We start from the raw sequence: 18316 nt of genomic DNA, 5'->3' as shown, positions 1-18316 counted from the left end.
ATTTATTAAAATATTTGACAAATTATACTAATGTGACTTTGAGATGATAAATATGGTTTATGTGGTTAGAATCTTGAGTTTAGAAGTCAGGTGAAGGGAAAGATTCATGGAACTGTGAATTTTTGGGTGAATGCAGTGGAGCATAAAATGAAAGAAAGAGAACAGTAATTGTTTTGTGTTCGAGAATCAAAAGAATTGAGCTACAGAAACGAGAAGAGGGATATTGAATAAAAAAAATGGAATTTATTTGTAGAGGTAATGTGTGCTTCAAAATCTTTAGACAAACTGAATTGAAATAAAGTCTTTCCACATTTCATTTCTCTCCCATTCCCATTTTAAGTGAAAATTTGTTGTTACCGTATGATCATAGACTGATCTTGTTAGATTAGAGAAAGGAGGAAAAACAAAGAATGGAATGATTATTTCCCCCTATGGTTTGACATACAAATCACTCAGTGTTGCTGTCACAGAGACCCTGATGGAAGTATTTCAAATATGTTTTTATAGATTAACTTTTAAAATCTCTTCATTATTTGAAAAGTTAATTATGCTATTACCAATTTTTAGCCTGCAAGTAGTAACTTTATTATAAATGACTAATATTTTATCAGCTTGATCAAATATTTTATTTCATGTACATAATGGGTCATACTTGCATGAGATTTCAACTTAAACTTCATTTCTCTTAAAATGCTTTCCTAAATTTATAAAATATCAAAAGGTTTTGTGTAAATATATATATGAACTCAGCCCAACTTTTGTAAAGAAATATTTGGAAAAATGGATTCAAGATCTATTTGTTCCCATTATCTTTTCAGAATTGATTAGATTTTGTGCATCTGTAGTAGAAACTTTGGACCAGTCAATGGATTTGTCTTTTGTTCTATAAGAGATCCTCTCATAAGGACTTTAGTCATAGCAGCCTATGTGGCATGGTGACCCGCTACAGCATTTCTTCTAGCTTCTCTTCAGTGCTGTCCGATAACATTTTCTGCAACAATGGAATGTCTGCATTGTCTTATAGGGGAGCCACTAGCTATATGTGTCTCTTAAAAACTTGATATGTGATTAGGGAAACTGAGAAACTGAATTTTTAATTTTCTTTCATTTTAATTTTTGACTAATATCTGGTTTGTGGCTACTCTGTGCCATTCTCTTTGTTACAGTTATGACATTGATGACATTTTCAGTAGGTAGCATTAGGCAACAAATAATCTATGTATATGTGCTATCATTTTTTAAAAGAGATATCTGAGGAAGTTGAGAACTTTATTTCCACAGTATTGCAAAATTGTGAACTAGTCGAAAAGCATTTTGTCTATTAGTGTAAATATTTAACCTTTTATTTTTGACAACTTGAATCTTTGCCCACCTACCCTTAAGTGAACGAGTTCTGAAATGGCTTTATTTAGTGCATTTCCTATTTTTCTTTCCCCCTCAAAGTCATTTAAAAAATACTGACAGCTAGGTTATTTAAATTCCCTGTTTTTCCTATCATAGGTTTTTTTCTACCATAGCGTATTTTTAACACACACCCTCCTCTCGTCTTGGTATATACTGATAGTGCAGGAGAATAAGTATTACATTAGATCCTGAATTTTACAGCAAATTTCTCTCTGTCTTCCTGAGGTCTAGGAAAGCCATTCTTTATACCTTCAACTGGACTCTCTAGACTAGTTTTAAATTTACTGACTCTAGATCTGCTTTCTGCTCATGTAATTTAAAAGGGAATATTATATGATGTGATTGTTTCTTTACGAGATTGTACCTTTTCCTGTGTTTGTTACCTTTTGTCAAATAAAATGTGGCACATTTGAGAAAACATGGGAAGGAGTAGTAGGAACAGAAGTGGGTGTGAGTTGTAAAGATAAAGCGGGTAGAGATGAGTGCAAGGAGATGGGCTTCTGAAGGCTTGGATGGAAATCACCTAAGAGTCTTGAGTCAGTTAAAGAAGCTGACTATTCTTTGCTCTTTTGTCTCCTTATTCTCTAGAGCTTCTCTTAAGTGTATTTATTTTTCCATAGTGGCAATTGTTATTCTAAGTCATTTCGTTGTTGTTCCTTTTTACCAAGGTACGGGTAAGAAGTGGATTGCAAGAATAAATTTATCTAGAAGGAGGGAGGTCTATCAGGAGGAGGTTGTAGCTTTGACTTAGAGACACTCATGAAAAACAAAACAGATCACTACATTTTTGGGCAGTAGTGTGTGCTTATAAACGTTGTCTCAGGTTCTGACCAAGCAGAAGCTAGGAAGGGGCTATATGATCATTGACATGACAGTCATTGACTCCCTTCTTTCATGAATTGACAAGCCAGGGAGTGTCCTCATAAAATTTTTGTAAGATCCCAAAGCAATTTGACCAGTTGCCTTTTTACAGTATTTTTGCTTTTAGCTGGTAATCTCAGGGTTGGCTTGCACTGATTGATTGGATTGAACTATGCTTCCTTCTGTTCCCTATGGGGCACTCAGTAGAAGCAAGAGAAACAAGAATAAAAAAGGAGTTAAGACTGTACAAATAGTAAAGTGAAACAAGCAAAGAATACCAGGTTAATAGCAAAAATTTTTACCCAGTGGTGCCTCTCCAAAACAATAGACTACTTTGTACAGATTTGTACAGATTTCATTGCAAATCTTAGGATCGCAAATTTTGCAATGAAAGCTCAATGAAGTAAGTTGGAGCTCAGGTTATTGTTGACACAGATTCACATGGTGGCAGATCTGAAAGACTGAGTTTGGGACTCAAGGGGGCCCAGTGAACCACTGTTCTTTGTCTGATGATCCTACTGAAAGCCTCCAAGTCAGAGTCTTCAAGGTAATCTAAATGGAAACTCCAGGATTAAGACCATTGTTTTCAATATCTGAAACTGCATAAAGCTGAATTTATTGCTTACTTAATTAGGCAAAGGAGATTCTTAATCTTACAGGGTTTGGGGAAAAGCTTGGAAATAAGTGAGTTGATAGGCTTTCAGAGGGGAGAATGAGTTCAGCCAATTGTAGAAGAGTGGCAGGCAACTCAGGTGAGGTTGTTGCTGACTGACTGGCTTTTACAAATATGTTTCCTGGAGCGTGTCTGTTATTGGATGATTTTCAGAAGCAAGGGGCTAACACTCATTGCTTGGCTTTCAGAAGTATGTTTATTGAGATCTTTTGCACTTGTTCTGCTGGATACCTTTCACCATGATTATATAGGTTTATCATTGATTTATTAAGTAGATTAAAGTCGTCTATAGAACAAGTTACACTTTTCTGAGGATTGTGGGGAATTTTTTATTCTTTATGAATAGGTGTTATCATGAAAAAGGGAGGGGGTGCTTTAGGTAGTGGTAGGAAAATATTTCAGGGAAATGTAATAGCACATTTGAAAGGTTAGGAATTGGAAAACATAGTACATATGGAAACTGCACATATTTTATATAACTGGACATAGATTGCTAAGAGAAATGTGAACTGGTATTAGGGAAATTCTTGAAATCAGTTCTCGGAAAGCTAATATTAAGTGGATGAGGATTTTTGAAACATTCTTGGATGCTTTAACTTGGGTGTGTGTCAACTGACTTCAGTTGTTTCATTCATGCATAGAGCAGGACATAATTCCATAAAAATAGAAAAGGCATCTTTAAAGGAAATCTTCAGCCCCTTCCCTTTTGCAAATGACAGTGCTGAGTTTGATGTAAATGCCAGTTATGAGTGTGTTTCAGATCTAATGTGTGTGTGTTTATTGGTCAAATTTTTAAGTGAATTTGCTTTTGATGAATTAGTCATTTCACTGGTTGCATGTTGAATTGGCTTTTGGTGACTGATTTTTACACAGGTAGATGTATTTCTGTATGTGTTTGTGCATGTGTGTGTGGTTAGGGCAGGGGTATACTTGGAGGATAAGAGGTATAAGACTTTCAGATCATAAAGAGTTTTTGTATAATGTCAAATTTAGGAGATTGGCATTTATTCTGGAGGTGTGGTGAGCCACTAATGGGTTTTTAAGTACTGAAGTAACACCATATTAAGGATTTGGAATATTTGGAAAATGGGTTTAAGGTGCTAGGTGGAGATAGGGGAGAAGTTTTGAAGCAAAAAGATTAAGAGTCTTCTCAGTAATCCAAACAAAAAATGATAGAAACATGAATTAAGGCTCTTGACATAGTGAACTGGGATAAGTGGATGGGCTCAGGAGTACAATATTTAGAATGTAGGATTTAAAGAACTTGACTTTTTGAATGGGGGGTGAGTGAAGACTTAATCGAGTGACTAATGTCATTCGTTGAGATAAGTAACAAAGCAAGAGAAAAATAGGGGAGTTGGGAATGGTAATGACTTTAGAATTAGTACATTTGGTCATACCTAATTTGAAATTCAGAGTTTTAGGAGGCAATTTTATATTATTGATCTGAATCTCTAAAATTTGATTTAGAGGAGACATAGATGTAGAAGGTGGTCCCCAAGACTACCCCCAGATTTGATGATTTTCTGAGAGAACTCATAGGACTCAGCATATAGTCATAATCCCAGCTATGATTCATAACAGAAAGGATGCAAACAAAATTGGCATAGAGAAAGCTCATGTGATGACATCTGGAGGATACCAAGATTAAGCTTCCATGTGGTTTTCCCAGTATCAGCTTGTTACAGCTCATATGAAATGATGTCTACCAAAGAAACTCATTAAAGACTGTGCCCGTTTTCTTAAAACTGGGGGTTGGTTACCTTCTGCCTAGCACATACCAGGGCTTGGAGGATGCACATTTCTATAATTAATAAGTTGTTATTTTATTAGATAACTACTGCAGTTCAGCAGTGTGTTCAGTACTTCGAGTTATGTGAGACCATGAAAGCCAGTGAGATTGTGGGACATTCAAAGCATTGTGGTAAGTATAGTTTTCTCTGTTATATATTTTAAAAAATAGTATAGTTTATTAATAAAAATAGGTGTTATCATGAGAGTTAAGTAGTAGTTAAGAGTGACTAAGTAGTAACTCTTATTTTTTAATAGTTGTCAGCATGGTAAATTATTTCACTTTTGCTAATGTAAAATATTTTCACAAGTTTAAAATATATACCATAATGATGGCTTTTTATAACCTATCTACATTTGAAATTAATGTATCATTGTACTGTTTCTTACCAAAGGCAGTTCTTCAATTCATACTGGAGTGTATGCCCTAGTCTGTTATACTGCAATAATATACTGCTCATTTTTTTCTCTAGTGTATCATCATTTAATTATCACATAGCATTTTAGTAGGAGGAACATTTCTATAAAATGTTGTTTTATTATTGGACAACCCACCTCACCCTGTGATTCTTTTCTCATTATCCTCAGTCTGAGCTAAAATAGCCTGGATGTTTTATAATCTGGTCCTAATCTCTCAATCTAAATCTTATCTCTAATTATTGATTAAAATGAATCTTCTTTTACAGTAGATTCCTCTGCATACCAATGCTTATATACCTTTGTTGTTCCCGTTCCTACTGCCCCTATCCATAATCCCTTACACTAATATATATCTCATTTATTGTGAAAGAATAAACTTTATTTTAAAATTTTCACAAAAGATTATCCGCCTATTCTGGATTTTTATTGCTCTTTTGCCTACATCACACAACCTATCATGTGAATTAGGTATTTATCATTCTGTTATTTTATTTTGTCACTTCTCTAAGTAAATAGTAAATTCTCCAAGAAGATGAAGATACCTTATTTTTTTATCCCTGAGTAAATTCTTTATCTAACTCAAGCAAGAAAAATGGTTAAATACCAATAATTATTGGTCTTCAAAAGCCATTTCTTCATAGTGGAGGGAAAATACAGAAGCCAAAATTGATTCTTTAAGAAAAAAAAGATTTAAAAAAAAAGGCCTTAATGGCTTTTCTTTCTTCCCTTTGTTCTCAGGGTGCTTCACTGTGCTTTTCTGCTATTTTTTTCACAATCTTTGCTCTTTATTTTCTTTCAGAGTTTCCTGCCTCTGGTTTCCCAACTTTAGATCAGTTCAACCTTCTGTCTTCTCTGGTTCTTGGGAGATTGAGCAGAGAGCATTTGTGATGTGAATTGATAGTGCAGATGTATTCTTCTAACCTCAGCTGCTCTCTTTGTGTTGCTTTGGGATCCTCTAGATGTTCTTCCTTCAGTGTTTCATAATGGCTATTGCAATCCTTCACATCTCATCAAGCCCCCACCTTGCACCGCCCACTTGTCTCTCAAAAGAAGACCTTGCATCCTACTTCCATAAGAAAAATGGAACTTTTAAGATATGAATTCCCCAGGTATCCTGCTTCTATGCACACAAATGCATGTTTATATGCCCTTTTCAGTACTCCCTTTCTTTGGGCTACAATAAAGGGCTATCCTTCGGTTCCAGATTGATCACTTTGTTCTTGATTCTGTTCCTGTTTGGTGTTCTTTGCTTTTGTTTTAAAACCAAGACATTGCTTTACTTGTTACTGTGTCTCCCTTTCTATTGGTACCTTCCCCTGTGTCTCCTAGACGTACTCTTGTCTTTCATGTAAAAAAACTGAGCAAGTTCACATGTACCTTACCTCTGCTTCCCTTCAGAGAAGACTCTTCTGATTTTTCTTTACACACCTTTTCTTTACCTCTTACCCACTTTTTTTTCTTACTCACCTTTCAGCCCAGAAACAAGCTTCTTTCTGCTGCCCCATGACCTCCCCATTACCAGCTCCCCTCTTCCTTGCCCTCATTTTACAGCATTTGCCTCTGTTGACCTCCCCTCCTCTTCCCAGTGCCGTCCTTTCTTGGACCCTTCATCCCTGTCCAGCAGTCTTAGTCACTTAGTCACTCTTCTTTATATGTTTGTACTCACAAAAGCTTTGCCCTTTGTTCTTTTCTCACCTTAGTCTACCTCTCTTGAGGGAGCCATTCACACTCATGGTTTCAAATATTATATATTTATATGTATATTGTTACTCTGAAATATTTAAATCTAAACTCCTTTCCTAGATTCTAGACCCATGTACTCATACCATACTTAGCGTAACTATCTGGATGCTCAGTGGGTATTTCAATATTAAACAATTAAAGACTGAAATTACTTCTCTTTTTGGGCCTATTTTGTTTTTTGACCCCCTTTAGAATTACTTAAATAGAAGACAAATTCACTGTGACTTCTAATTCACAGATATTTGAGTCTAGAACTTGAGAATTTTCTTATTCTTTCACGGTCACATGCGGTCCTATCTAAGGCATATTGATTTATTTTTTTAAACATTTACTTTTATCTACTTGCTCTTCTCCATTCTTCTTGCTGATGCTTTTGTCCATGATTTTTTTTGGTGAATCTTATTTCAAGCTTTAACCTTCTTCCATTCACCTTTTATGTTGCCATCAGAGTCAGTTTTTCACATGCATATTTGATAGTGTTTAATTCTACCAATTAAAGCCCTTTTCTGCTTAAAACGCTTTAATGTCGTCCCAGTTGCCTCTATAATAAGGCCTGTGTTGCTTCTGCAGTTAAGCCTTCCATGCTCTGCCCTGACACCCTCTAGCCTCTTGTCTTTCCACTTGTCCTCCTCATTCCCTGGGTATACCAGACTATTTGCTGTACTCTGAATTGGAAGCTCAATTTTTGATACCAGCAATAGTTCAAGATTTTATATAAAATGGGTACTCCGTAGATCTTGAATGTATGGGTGAATGAGCGACCAAATTATATGTATATTAGAAGATTTCTATATTTCAGAGACTCTAATTTCATTTGCTAACATGATTATAAATATGATCTTTTGTAGCTTTGACTTTTAATTAGTAGAATTAAACACTAACTAAGGTTTTCTATTGATTTCCTCCCTCCACTTACTCTTGAAGTCTTGATGACAGATGAAAACTCTGACAATCTTAGGGTACTTTTTTTTAGAATGAGCACTATATATATATATATATATATATATATATACACACACACACACACACATACATATATATATATATGTATGTGTATATATATTACACTCTTCTGAGTTTGTTACATTTTATAAAAGTGAATGCTTTTCTCCAGAGAGTTAGATGTCAAGGGTTCTCAGGAAACAATAAGGAAATAACTTTTTAAAATTTACACCAAGTGTCTATGTTACAGACTGTAGACTTGTTTAATGTTTAGAAGGGAATGATGACAGGTACTATAAAACATAATGACATTAAAATAAATGTAATCGTTTGCTTCTCTCTTAAGGGAACAAACAGAAAACTTTCTACTACTCAGGGCAAGAATTACAATATATTTATTTCATCCATTCACTGTGCCTTTTGGGAAGATTATTGATCTATACACAAGGCAGAAAGCTATTTCCCATGAAGCTGAGGAATAGAAAAGGTATGTATAATCAGAATATATGAGTATGTCCAGATATGTTAAGACTTATGTACTATGGATTAGAACTTGGAGATTTTGCATGGTCTCTTCTGTGGTAATTAGCAACATACCCTTTAGTCTATTAATAGCTTGTATACCTTGAAGTGTTACATTTCTGTTCTTTTCCAGTATGTGCTTTTTCCTTCATGTGTAGTTTTTTTTTCCGTATTTACCTAGCCTTTCACGCTTACCTTATTTTTCTTTGCCTTTCAAAATTCTGGACATAGTGCACCCAGATCTGGATTTAGAAGCAGACCTCATTTAAGTTCTGGTTCCCTATAAACTAGCTGTGATCTCTTGGGCTAATCACATAACTGCAGTTTCATTTTCTTTATCTGTAAAAATGGAATAATGATATCAGCGATGCTGGGCTCACAGGATTTCTGTGATGATCACAAACATGAGGTTTGAGAATACTGCTTTATAAATGGCAAAGCCCTGCAATATTTGATATTTTTGCATGTTATTGTTACTCTAAGTCCCATTTTTATAGTTTTCTCCATCATACTTCAGCACATGCTATTAGTTATCTTCTTTACCTCCCTTAAAACTTTAAGTCTATACTAGAAATATAGTATAAAGATCAGCAATCTTTATATTTACCAGATAGTAAATATTTCGAGTTTTGTGGGCCACAGGCTGTCTCTGATGCATATTCTGTGTGTGTGTGTTTGTGTGTATGTGTGTAGACATGTGCCCATGTGTGCAAAAAAGAGTTATCATAGCAGGCCCCAGACTGCTATCCTTAGAAAGACCTCCTGCAAGGTTGGACCTTGGCTGGCAGCTGGGAACTTGGATATCTCACTATTCCCAGAACTGGTACACTGTTTGTGTATACAGTGTGGTTTATGCTGTATATTTGCCTGCCTCCTGGGAGTCTAGAGTCCTGTTGTGTGCTAGACAGAGAGTGCTTACGTGATCAACTTCCAACAAAAACCTTGGGCACTTAGTCTCTAATGAGCTTCCCTGGTAGACAACATTTTATGTCTGTTGTCACAACTCATTGCTGGAAGAATTGAGTGTATTCTGTAGACTCCGCTGGAAGAGGAACCTTAGACCCTTGTACCTGGTTTGCTCCGGACTTCAGTTCATGCACGTTTTCCCTTTTAATGTTGCTTTGTATCCTCTTGTTGTAAAAATTATAGCTGGGAGTACAACAATATTTTGAATCCTGTGTGTCCTCCTAGTAAGGTACTTAATCTGGGCGTGGTTTGGGGACATCTAATACATTTTTACATTCCTTTAAAAATAAAAAAAGGTTTTTAGCTTTGGAGACTTAAAGAATTAGACCATAGTGGCTCTAGTTTGCCAATCCTGTTAGAGAATCTTCATTTTGAACACTTTTTTGTACTGCTTCCTCATTGTTTTACAGTTGTTTTACCTAAATATTTGTTAGGTTGATAGCTCCTTGAGAAAATAAACTGTTTTATATACTTCTCTTGTATTTTCTATGGTGGTATAATTCTAGGCACAATGGGCACTCAGTAGAGAATTGACTTTCAAGAGAAGAGCTGCCATTTAATAAGATATTGTTAAACTTTACAAATATAGAAAGATTAATATATATTTGTGATGTTATTGCAGGTATTTAACTGAAGTTTATGTCTATCATCTGTTATTTAGCACTTTTATTGACTTATTTATTTATTTATTTTTTAAAATATATCTTTATTGATTTCAGAGAGAGGAAAGGAGAGGGAGAGAGATAGGAACATCAATGATGAGAGAATCATTGATTGAGCCCACAACCCGGGCATGTGCCCTGACCGGGAATCGAACCCGGATCACCTGTATCCTAGGTCGACGCTCAACCGCTGAGCCACTCTCAGCCGGGCTTATTGACGTTTTTTAAAAATATATTTTTTATTGATATCAGAGAGAGAAAGGGAGAGGGAGAGAGAGAGAGAAACATCAATGAGAGAGAGTCATTGATTGGATGCCCCCTGCACGCCCCCCCACCAGGGACCTAGCCCACGACCCAGGCATGTGCCCTGGGAATAGAACTCTGATCTCTTCGATCATAGGTCGATGCTCAACTGCTGAGCCCTGCCGGCCAGGCCTTATTGACTTTTAACACCCACATTTTGGCCTATCAGATATCGTAGATCTTCTCTAAACTCAGTTTTGAGAAATGTATTCTACTGTGCTGTATTAGCATCAATCAGCATTTGCCTTTAACTTTCACATGTGTTTTCACCCCCGAATCTTTTTAGGTGAAGATTCTGTAGCAGAGGTTGTTAAACTGCAGCTGATGGGCCAAATCTGGTATACTGTTTTGTATGGCTTGTGAACTAAGAATGGTTTATATATTCTTAAATTATTGCAAAAAAGTAAACAAAACCTATTTTGTGACATGAGAAAATATCTAAATACCAGTTTTGGTGTACATAAAGTCTTATTGGAAAACGGCCATAATTGTTCACTTGCATATTCTCAATGGCTACTTTAATGCTACAACATCAGAATTATTTATGACAGAAACTGTTTGGCCACAAAGCGTAAAATAGTTACTATCTGGCTCAGAAAATGTTTTCTGACCTCATTTCTCCAGTGTTATTCAGATAAGTTAGCTGGACCTACACATTAGGCTGAATTGTATTGCTCCTAATTGAATAAAATAAAACAGTTCTGATCAGATTCTAGATCTTCCTATGGTAGGTTTATATTAACTGATTGATCCAACATAAATAGCAAAACTACACTGTCACAAAATCAACTACTTCGTTACTTGGCATCTTTTAATTTGCTATGTTTAATTTGTCCTTCTGTAGTCTTCTTCTTGGGTTATAGCCCCCTTCTCCCTGATTAACCACAGTCTCTGAAAACTCAGAATAGGAGGATGGGAGCTCAGTTAAATTTTTTTAAGTTGTAAGTCTCTGTTAGAAAATAATTTTTTTTCTGTTTCTCTTTGAAGATTCAGTATCCCTTTCAGATCTTCTGGTTCTGTTTATCCAGCTTATCTATTACTCACCAAGTTGCCCAAAGATGACATCAGCTGCACATTTAGGTAATTGTGCTTCTATTTTAAATAGAAAACATCTAAATATTCTATTGTTTAGATGTTTTGAGTGTCTGACCTGGTTAAGTTGAGAGGCTTCATAAGATGCAGTATTATTCATAATAAATTATGTTGGTCCTGGAAGTAAACCATGAAATTTAAATTTGTTCACTGATATTTTAAGATGTTTATAATTTACTGCCTTTTTATTTAAAATTAATTTTACTGGGAACTTTAATGTTGTTATTTTTTTAAAGATCAAGATGTTCTTAAGAAATGGGGAAATTTGGCTCTTCAGGGAAGTTTGATTGATAGGTACTGATGTATTCTTTCTTGATACTTTTATCCTTTATATTTTCCTGGATGTTTTGATCACCTTGTTTGTTTCAGCTCACATCCAAAACTTCAGAATCTTCTCTTTTTACTAAAGAATAAAGCCAAAAAAGCCCCCAAAACTCTCATGTTTTTTAGTAAAATGCCTGTTAGTGTTTAATATTTAAAAGCATTTTGAATATTAACATTTAATAGATAACTTATAAATTTTCCTTCAAATATCAATGAAAGTTTCTAAAGTGAAACACTTGGAAGTTACTCTAGAAATGCTGGCACAAATTCTGAGAGGAATTCAAGTGAACCATAGAAAAAAATGGTTTGGGCCATATATCAGTGCCATAATAATACATCTGTAAATTAGTAGGTTATATGTGTGCAGATATAACAGCTTATTAGTCTTAACAGTGACTCTCAGACTTCTTTTTGCATTTACAGCATTTACATCTATAAAGTACTAGGTTAGGTTTCCCTGCTCTATGCTCCTACAACATACTGTGCTTCCTTTATGATAAAATTTTTCTTTTCTGTTATAATAGTTGTTAATGTCTTAGTTTACCATCTAGTGGACTGTTTCTTGTCTTATTTACTTCTTTCTACAGTGTTTTAGCACAGTGTCTGGCATATAGTAGACACTCAAAAATAGTAGATAATTGGATGGATGAATGAATGACCATATGCTCATCAATAATATCTCTCATTGCAAACAGAGTTTCTCATTTGGAGATGGTTGAAGAAAATTACTTAACTTTCCATTTCCATTTTCTTTTTTTCCAGTATTGACTTGAAGTCTTAGTGTGTTCATGGAGTATTGCATACATAATAAGTTTAGAATGTTGGTGTTATTTTAGTATTATCTTTCTAGGACAACTGTAAACTGCTAACTTTGGTTCCTTAGTTTCTTCATGTAAAACAGTTTTCTTAGTGTATTAGGTCACATAACCTGAAAATGCATTAATCTATGAAACTGAAAATATCACAGTTATTTTAATGACTATTTCTCATGTTACATTTATGTGTACTGTATTTTAAAAGAAAAATTTAAAACTGCTCATTGATTTCATCGGTTTTATGGTATCACAAGAAATATACTACTCTACAAGAAAGTTTCTCTTCTCCTCTCCTTTCTTTTTGGCCATTGTTTTGTCTTAATAACTAATTTTCTACCAGGATCAACACCTGAATACATTTACTATTATGTATAATAATAAAAGAGAAAGTAAGTGTTTGCCAGGAGAAGAAAAGCTGTAAATTTGCTTCTAACCCCATCCTCACTGTCAAGCAATGATTTAATGTCAAACAGCCAGTGATCTTATATTGTTGTCTTTTGTCATTCGTATTTGTCATTTATTCACTTTTTCACTTGAAAATATGATAAGCTAATTGATATCTCCTTAAACTTTAGGTTATAGTTTGGTAATACATCTTCCTTTGGGCATTAAGTTGTGTGATTTTTAAACTGTTCAACCTTGATATTGAACTTTTTTGGAACAGAAATAACTAACCCATAACTAAAATATATATTAAGTACTGAATGTCTAAAGGTTTAATTAAAAAATACTTCTTGCATTACAGAGAATTACTCCCCTGCAAGTATGGTGACTGAAGTTCTACAGATACTCTGTGATCAAAAAGAATGTGCAATTGAATGCTTATGTAACAACACTGTGATTGAGGCACTTCTTCAGCCTATTCACAATTTAATGAAAGGAACTAAGGTTGGTATTATTTACTAAAGAGGAAAAGTTTCTTAGTTGAGTATTAGTGACTGTTCAATGGGAATTAATTTCTAAATTTGACATATTTAAAAATTATTTTATTACACTATTTTTCCATATATGAATGTATTTTGTGCCAACATCAATTTTTATTTATTGTTAAGTTATAGTTTATGCAGTCAGTTAATCTATTAGTTATATGCATATAATATCTTAAGAATATTTTTTTCTAGTTAGGCTTAGATCTGCTGATTGTAAGGACTAAGAAAAGTTATTCTATTAAGAAGCTATTTGTGTTGCAAATCTAATAAATCTTGTGAATGTTTTGTTATTTGTTTTAATGGAAGTTTTATAGCCTTTGGAAATGGGATTGTTTTTCTGAAGAGCCAGCCCTGTTTTATATGAAGAACTAGTATTACTTGAGGAAAAAAGCTTATAAACATCCTAGTTCTGAACATTTGTATGTCTCTCTACAGTTTGTACAGTATATTTCCTCACATTATATAATTTAATCCTCACAAATGAGGCTCAAAGAAGTGACTTGGTAAAGGTCAGATATTTAGCAGGTGGCAGAACTGGTACCACTACTAGTACTGCTGTCTGTAATATATCCCTCCGCTTCTGTGACTTAAGCTTCTGAGGAATGAAATAAAGCTTATCAATAAGCTACATGTTATTGCCTTCCCATGTCTGTGTTATGTAGTGTTCTTATTGGTTTCATCTCCCTCCTATACCTACCCCTCAATGGACTGGGCAACTGCTCACCCATCCATGTATTCATTATTTATTGCTCATTCAGAAAACATTAAGCATTTATATGAATGTGGTATAAAGAGTGGAATTATGGGAAATTAGGTGCATATAATGATAAATTATTTTGATGATCCTATAGTCAACCTTGGAAAAACAAAATAAATAGAGAAGAAACAAACAGAATACCAAATACAGCTTAAGTTAATATAGTAATATAAATAGTACTGTAAATATAAACCACGTACCAGAGCTGAGCATTGTGTTCTGGGATCTTATACCAGAGAAATTGTTTGTGTCTTTGCTTTTATATATCTTTAACTTTTTATTTACTTTTGCCATCTTTTCTTTGCTTGTAACTATGTCTTGAGTCTGTCTCATAATTGGGATAGGAGAAACTCTTGATTATGTACATCTTTAGCTACCACTTAATATCTGATTTTTTTCTTTATTTTTGTTGTTGACACTGTTATAGATGTCCTCATTTTACCCTCTTTTGCCCCCTGCCACCCTCCCATTCCCTCTGGCCTTCACCACATTGTTGTCTGTGTTAATGGGTTATGCATATATGTTCGTTGGCTAATCCTTTCACCTTCTTTCATCCAGTATCCCTCTCCTGCCTCCTCTCTGATGGCTTTCAAACTGTTCCATGTATCTATGCCTCTGATTCTATTTTGTTTGTCAGTTTATTGTGTTCTTTAGATTCCACCTATAAGTAAGATCATATGGTATTTGTCTTTCTCTGACTGGCTTATTTCACTTAGCATAATACTCTCCAGGTCCATCCATGTTGTTGCAAAAGGTAAAGATCCTTCACTTTTATAGCCACATAGTATTCCATTGTGTAAATGTCCCACAGCTTTTTCATCCACTCATCTACTGATGGGCACTTAGGCTGTTTTCAGATCTTGGCTATTATAAATAACACTGCTGTGAACATAGGGGGTGCATATATTTAGAGTTGGTGTTTCGTGATTCTTAGAATATATTCCGGGAAGTGGGATCACTGGGTCAAATGGTAATGCCATTTATAATTTTTTGAAGAAGCTTCATACTGTTTTCCACAGTGGCTGCTCCAGACACATTCCCACCAACAGTGCACTAGGATTTCCTTTTCTCCATATCCTTGCCAGCACTTGTTTGTTGATTTATTGATGGTAGCTGTTCTGGCAGGTGTGAGGTGATAATCTCATTGTGGTTTTAATTTGTATCTCTCTGATGATTAGTGATGTAGAGCATTTTTTCATGTCTATTGTCCATCTTATGTCCTCTTTGGAGAAGTGTCTGTTCACGTCCTTTGCTCATTTTTAATTGGATTGTTTGTCTTCCTGGGTGTAGAAGTTCTTCATATATTTTGGAGATTAACTCCTTATCACCCCTTATCAGGTGTATCATTGGAGAATATGTGCCCCTAAACAATGGGTTTTCTTTTCATTTTGTTGATGGTTTCTTTTGCTGTGCTGAAGCTTTTTAGTTTGATATAGTCACATTTGTTTATTTATTTTTTCTTTATTTCCTTTCCCCTAGGAGACATATGGGTAAAAATATTGCTCTGAGAGATGTTTGAGATTTTATTGCCTATGTGTTCTTCTAGGATTTTTATGGTTTAGTGACTTACATTTAAGTCTTTTATCCATTTTGAGTTTCTTCTTGTATATGGTGTATGTTGGTGGTCTAGTTTCATTTTTTTGCATGTACCTGTCCAAAATTTCCCAGCATCATTTATTGAAGAGACTGTCTTTACCCCATTGTATGCTCTTGCCCCCTTTGTCAAATATTAATTGACCATATAGGCGTGGGTTGATTTCTGGGCTCTCTGTCCTGTTCCATTGATCTATATGCCTGTTCTTATGCTATCATAGGATGTTTTGATTACAGTGGCCTTATAGTATAGTTTGATATCAAGTATTGCGATACCTTCAACTTTGTTTTTCTTTCTCAAGATTGCTGAGGCTATTGAGGGTCTGTATTGGTTCCATGTGAATTTTGGGAATATTTTTTCTAGATCGGTAAAATATGCCATTGATATCTTAAAAAGAATTATGCAAATCTATAGATTGCTTTGGGTAGTATGGACATTTTAATGATGTTAATTCTTTCAATCCAGGAGTGTGTATATGTTTCCACTTATTTGTATCTTTCTCAGTTTCTTCAGTGTCCTATAGTTTTCCTAGCACAGGTCTTTAACCTCCTCGGTTAAATTTATTCCTAGGTACTTTTTTTTGTTGTTATTGCAATAGTAAATGGGATTGTTTTCTGGTTTCTCTTTCTGATAGTTCATTTTTGGTGTGTAGAAATGCCACTGAATTCTGGATATTAATTTTGTATCCTGCTACTTTGCCAAATTCAATTTATTAGTTCTAGTAGCTTTTTGGTGGAATGTTTAGGGTTTTCTTTGTACAATATCATGCCATCTGAGAATAATGATAGTTTTACTTCCTTTTTTCCAATTTGAATGCCTTTTATTTCTTTTTCTTATTTGATTGTTGTAGCTAGGACTTTCAGTGCTATATTGAATAAGAGTGGTGAAAAAGGAAATCCCTGTCTTGTTCCTGATCTTAAGAGAAATGCTTTTAGTTTTTGCCCATTGAAATGATGTTGGCTGAGAGTTTGTCATATATGGCCTTTATTACATTGAGGAATGTTCCCTCTATTCCCACTTTGCTGGGACTGAACTTGAATGTCTCCAAGGTATGCCTGTATAGGACCCCAGTGAATGGGAAGTAAAGGGCAAAATGGAAATAGAGAAGCTACTGCATTTGTCCACAAGAATTATATATAAAATGATAATAGCATCAATTCTCTCAACTGTTAATAAACAATAACTGATTTGCATAAAAAGTCTGTATGTATTTGCCTCTTCATGCTGGTAAGAGAATCTAATCTAGTGACACTTTTAATTCAGACATATTATTTCACAGCTAAACAATCATAACTTTCTTTTTGTTGTGGTAATATAACTTTATTAGATTACACTACTGCCCTTGAATTTTAGTCTGTGATATGTTAGCACATCATAAAAGTATGTGATTTTGTTACCTTTTTTATGTACAGGCTGCTCCAAATTGCTCTGAATCAGCTTTAATTTATATCGCTGATATTCTCGCAAGAATTGCATCTGTCGAAGAAGGCCTTACCTTGCTTCTTTATGGAGAAAATATGAACTCTTCTGAAGAAAAAAGGTATGTGCCTGTGTTTTAAATAATTTGTGGAATTTTTAGCATATTTGGTAAATCTCATTCAAAGTTTCCAAAATGCCATGCTATTTGTTAATGAAAATATGGATAACTATCCTAGGTATAGTTTCCTGACCAGCCACTAATAACATATTAGATCATCTTCAGAAAGATGAAGGAGTGACCAGGATTATGGACTATGCAGAGGACAAAAGAGAATTCTGGGAATAGATGACAATGCTAACCACTGGGCTCAGAGAGATTTGGAAAGATAGCACAGCCATTAAGCAAATAACAGACAACCAGGATAGCAGATTACTCATGGTAGATTAAACCACAAGCTTTTCTGTTGTCGTTTTCCTCTGCTCTGCTGAACAGGCTTTCAGTATTAGACATCTGCATGTGGGTGGGAGCAAGAATATTGACATGTCAGAGGAGAAGAGCTGGAGGACTGAAAGTTAGCCAGGCGAATGAGGAATTTGTGGTAAGGGTAGCCTTGGTAGTGCGGTACGAATTCATGATTTGTAACTTCGGGATCACCTTTAGGTGTCATCTTCTAGTTCTACAGGTGCTCATATAATAGCCTGGTTTTTGAAAAAACTTCTTGATGAAGATACTTCTATTTTTTCGGAATCAGAAATGTTGCCTATGGTGAAAGGAGCTTTTATTTCCACGTGTTGCCAAATATATGGTACATGTGAAGGCTTGCAAGTGTTAATTTCTTATAGTCTGCACGAATCTATAGCAAGGGCATGGAAGAAGGTAAGTATTGTCAAGCTTTTTTTTTCTCCCTGCAAATCTTTATTTCAAATATAATCACTATTGTAGTGTCATATCGCAGGTAAAATAGTATTTTACTGTGGCAAATAAATCCTCTTTAGCATCATAGTACTCTGGAGGACATAATACTTTTTAATCTGGCATCATGTTACTTTGGCACAGGATGACTGTAGTATCTCTTCTCCCTAGGACACAGATCTAGGA

General features: G+C 34.8%; 1 protein-coding gene across 1 annotated transcript in view; it reads left to right on the top strand.

The window, feature by feature from the left end:
* TBC1D32 (TBC1 domain family member 32) overlaps nt 1-18316 on the top strand; it is a 125517-nt gene that overhangs the window by 23491 nt on the left and 83710 nt on the right. The window contains exons 12-17 of the mRNA XM_081140074.1: nt 4772-4862; nt 8181-8321; nt 11275-11367; nt 13264-13406; nt 17211-17338; nt 17893-18094. Coding sequence (XP_080996200.1) covers nt 4772-4862; nt 8181-8321; nt 11275-11367; nt 13264-13406; nt 17211-17338; nt 17893-18094 — 798 coding nt within the window. The remainder of the gene's footprint in view (nt 1-4771; nt 4863-8180; nt 8322-11274; nt 11368-13263; nt 13407-17210; nt 17339-17892; nt 18095-18316) is intronic.

This window comes from Miniopterus schreibersii (genome assembly GCF_964146895.1).
Source record: "Miniopterus schreibersii genome assembly, chromosome: 6".
In the NCBI taxonomy this organism is placed as follows: Eukaryota; Metazoa; Chordata; class Mammalia; order Chiroptera; family Miniopteridae; genus Miniopterus; species Miniopterus schreibersii.
The sequence above is the reverse complement of the archived record's forward strand: the minus strand, read 5'-3'. Positions and strand labels throughout refer to the sequence as shown.